The sequence below is a fragment of the Triticum aestivum genome, chromosome 2B (assembly GCF_018294505.1).
Source record: "Triticum aestivum cultivar Chinese Spring chromosome 2B, IWGSC CS RefSeq v2.1, whole genome shotgun sequence".
Lineage (NCBI taxonomy): Eukaryota > Viridiplantae > Streptophyta > Magnoliopsida > Poales > Poaceae > Triticum > Triticum aestivum.
The window spans coordinates 206,733,118-206,736,766 of NC_057798.1; the positions used below are offsets into that span (position 1 = coordinate 206,733,118).

General features: G+C 60.6%; 1 protein-coding gene across 1 annotated transcript; it reads left to right on the plus strand.

The window, feature by feature from the left end:
• Positions 1-561: 561 nt before the first annotated feature.
• On the plus strand, positions 562-2,377 carry LOC123044376 (U-box domain-containing protein 4). The gene is made up of 2 exons (XM_044467107.1): positions 562-1,730; positions 1,821-2,377. Exons 1-2 carry the CDS (start codon positions 732-734, stop codon positions 1,905-1,907), a joined length of 1,086 nt encoding a protein of 361 aa, XP_044323042.1. The 5' UTR covers positions 562-731; the 3' UTR covers positions 1,908-2,377.
• The last annotated feature ends 1,272 nt before the right edge of the window (positions 2,378-3,649 follow it).

Consider the following 3,649-nt stretch of genomic DNA (forward strand, 5'->3'; position numbering starts at 1 on the left):
GGTTTAGGATTAACAGCCGGCCCCCACCCCCTGAAATTAGGGGGGGCGAGCGAATTAGCAAGAGGGGGTCCGTAAGACACTCGTAAAGCCCCCGTACGTCTAGGATTATCGCCATGCTCACCGCGCCGCTCCACCACCCGTCTCCGCGCCGTGGGGCCACGAGCCGCCCGGCCCAGCCCACCGGCAGCGCGGCGTGGTGCGGCCCGCTCGCCCTGCACGCGTCCGGCCGGCCTCACGTGCGCGACCCTGTACGTACGCGGCCGTCGTCGCACGTGTCGCGCGCTGAACTCTTCGCCCCCCACCGTGCTACCGGTTCGTCCCGCCCGTCCCTAACGAGATGCGGCCCGCGTCCCCCGCTGGATGCCCATCGGACGGCCGGGCGCCCACGCCATTTGTCACGTACCTTTCCGACGGTGGGTGGCGGAGAGGGGCCGTCTGATTCCAGATCTGACGGTGGCGGTGCTCGTACCAGCCAAAGAAGCGGCAGAAAAGTAGTGATGGAAGGGCCATTGGTTATTAATATAGGAGTAATAATTAACGCGATTAATTTAAGCAGCCCACCCGATCCCCCCTCGCTTATTTCATCCGCTCGTCCCGTCGTCTCCTCCCCGGAAACGCAACGCACCCAATTCTTCCTTCTTCCATCCCACAGCTCTCCCTCTCTCTCTCTCTCGCCTCCGAGGTTCTCTGCCTGCCGCGGCATTTGCATCCGGTAGAGCACGGCGGAGAGGATGGACTCGGACGCCTCCGTCTCCCCGCGGCGGCGGAGCTGCTACAGCGACAGCGGCGACTCCTCCTGCTCCGAGCCCTTCAGCGAGTGCGGCAGCGACGACCTCTCCTTCACGCCCGCCGCCGCCGCGGGCATCCACCGCCTGCTGCTCTCCTGCGCGGCCGAGGCGTCCGACGGCTCCATCTCCGAGCTCGTCGCCGAGCTCGAGTCGCCCTCGGCGTCGGTCGACTCGCTCCGCCGCGCCGCCATGGAGCTGCGGCTGCTCGCCAAGCACAACCCGGACAACCGCATCCGCATCGCGGCCTCCGGGGCGGTGCGGCCGCTCGTCGCGCTGCTGTCGCACGCCGACCCGCTGCTGCAGGAGCACGGGGTCACGGCGCTGCTCAACCTCTCCATCTGCGACGAGAACAAGGCCATCATGGTCGAGGCCGGCGCGATACGGCCGCTCGTGCGCGCGCTCAAGTCGGCCGCGTCGCCCGCGGCCAGGGAGAACGCCGCCTGCGCGCTGCTCCGCCTCTCCCAGCTCGACGGCGCCGCCGCCGCCGCCGTCGGCCGCGCGGGCGCTATCCCGCTGCTGGTGTCCCTCCTCGAGACCGGCGGCGCGCGCGGGAAGAAGGACGCCGCCACGGCGCTCTACGCGCTCTGCAGCGGCGCGCGCGAGAACCGCCTGCGTGCCGTCGAGGCCGGCGCCGTGCGCCCGCTGCTGGACCTCATGTCGGACCCGGAGTCCGGCATGGTGGACAAGGCCGCCTACGTGCTCCACTCGCTGGTGGGCTTCGCCGAGGGCCGCTCCGCCACCGTGGAGGAGGGCGGCATCCCCGTGCTGGTGGAGATGGTGGAGGTCGGGACCTCGCGGCAGAAGGAGATCGCCACGCTCTCCCTCCTCCAGATCTGCGACGACAACGCAGCGTACCGCACCATGGTTGCCCGCGAGGGCGCCATCCCTCCCCTCGTCGCCCTATCCCAGTCCTCCTCCGCCCGCCCCAAGCTGAAAACCAAGGTACCAATCGCTAGCTCCTCATCGAAGCACAAAATCACACAAGCAGAATCCGCAGCTTCCGATATACTAATTTGTTTTGCGGTTCCGCAGGCTGAGGCGCTGATCGAGATGCTACGGCAACCGCGGAGCGCGAGCCTGCGCGCTACTAGGCCGGCGGCGATCGTTGCGGCGGAGTGATGATGATACCCTTGAGCTGGAACCAATTCCACCTTGGCCATGCATGCCAGGTGGCGTGCGTGCGTGCGTGCGTTTTTCCCCTTTCCCCTTGGCGAGAGCGAGACGAGCTGGGCTGGCCAGCCGGCCGGCGTGCCTGCCCGTGTAAATAGCCGAGCCAGCAGCGAGTTTGCGTCCGCGAGCGAGTGTACATTTCCCTCAACCTCAAGCGAGATGATGACGGTGGTCCGTGGCGGAGCCAAGTCTCCCTGTAAATTCTTTCTTCTTCACCTTTGTTTTCTACTACCATCTTGGTTCGTTCCTCGGGCTGAGGAAGCAAGCCAAATTCGCGTGTGGTGAAACAGCGAGCTGTGCTGTTGGAGTGAGTGTGAGTGCCAAGTCAGGGATCATCTTGGTTTCTTCTGGTGGATCGAAAGAAAGATATTGTGTTCTCTGGAAGGAAAAAAAAAATCACCGGTTGGTTTGAACTGCAATCCAATCCACGGCCGTGCTGTTACATTCAGGTTCTAGCGTTGTGGTTACTCCAAACCTATCTCAGGTTCCTGCGGTGGGAGCGGGGCGTGGCTCGTCAGCCGTGGGTGAGCGAGCGAGCGAGTGACTTGGTAAATCAGCAATGTTTTGCTGGTTCAACCGAGCACGACAGGTCGGAATTTTCTGGTGGTGCGCGCTGCCGTCTGCTCGCTGGGTCAGTCGGTCGTTGCCACCAAAAGCTGGCTCCTTCTGCCGCCGTTTGTGGCCTAGAAGATGCAGGACGGAATGGCCCCCAATCGGTAAAGCTCAAAGATCTCGCGCCCGCGCCCGGTAGGTTGGTTGATTATTCGTCCCCTGTAGCAGAAAAAGACGCTGCTCTTTGGCTGAATCTGGCCACCGCCGGTAGTTTTCGGGCCCGGGCCCTCCTCCGAGGCATGGAGCTCGTGCCCATCCTCCCACACGGCTGTATGTATGTACCTTCAAGCGTAGGAAACGGATAGCATGGCGGGACACGTCATACGTCGTTGTGTCGAATGGCACTTGTCGCCGCCTGACCAAGGAGTAGGTGATTGGCTGGATTGTACGCCCTTTTGGGACGATGACGTCGTGCCATGGCAACGTCTCCTTACCGCAACGTGCATCTTTTTTTCTTTTCTTTTTTCTCCAGCCACGCGGCCGTATCTCTGCACGGTGCTGAGAAAACTGAAAGGTTTGTTGCTAGTAGATAGTGGAAGAACATGCTGATGTAATTGGTAGGGTTATTACAATACGCACTGCGACGGCTAAGAAATTGCATTGACCCGACTCATCTTCAGCTCCACGACTCTTTCTAAAACATACGTACGACCGTTCCCTCGGCATGTTGACTGTTCCCGATCTTCTTCCTATGTTTCAACTTTCAAGCTTCGTTCTGCGAAAAGAAACAAGGTTTTGACAGCGGTAACAAAATACCGAGCAGGTATAAGATGACGAACAATGGCTATAGCATTCTAGCATTATACCCAATAGGAAAACTTGCCACTCGAAAAGAAACACAACGCACCTTTTGCCGGTGAATTTGAGATTTGAAGACGACGCAGGCCTCGTTTACTTTACTGTTAGAATATCTGGGCTTGGCCGAACAGATAAATCTGAATAAATCTGAAAGACACATGAGTGAATGGCAAATGAAGGTGCAATATTTAGGGCATCTTCAACGCGGGCCCCTAACACGGCACGGTATCCGTTCGTAGACGTGTCAAGACCTGTCCGCACATAGTGATACAGAAGCCGGC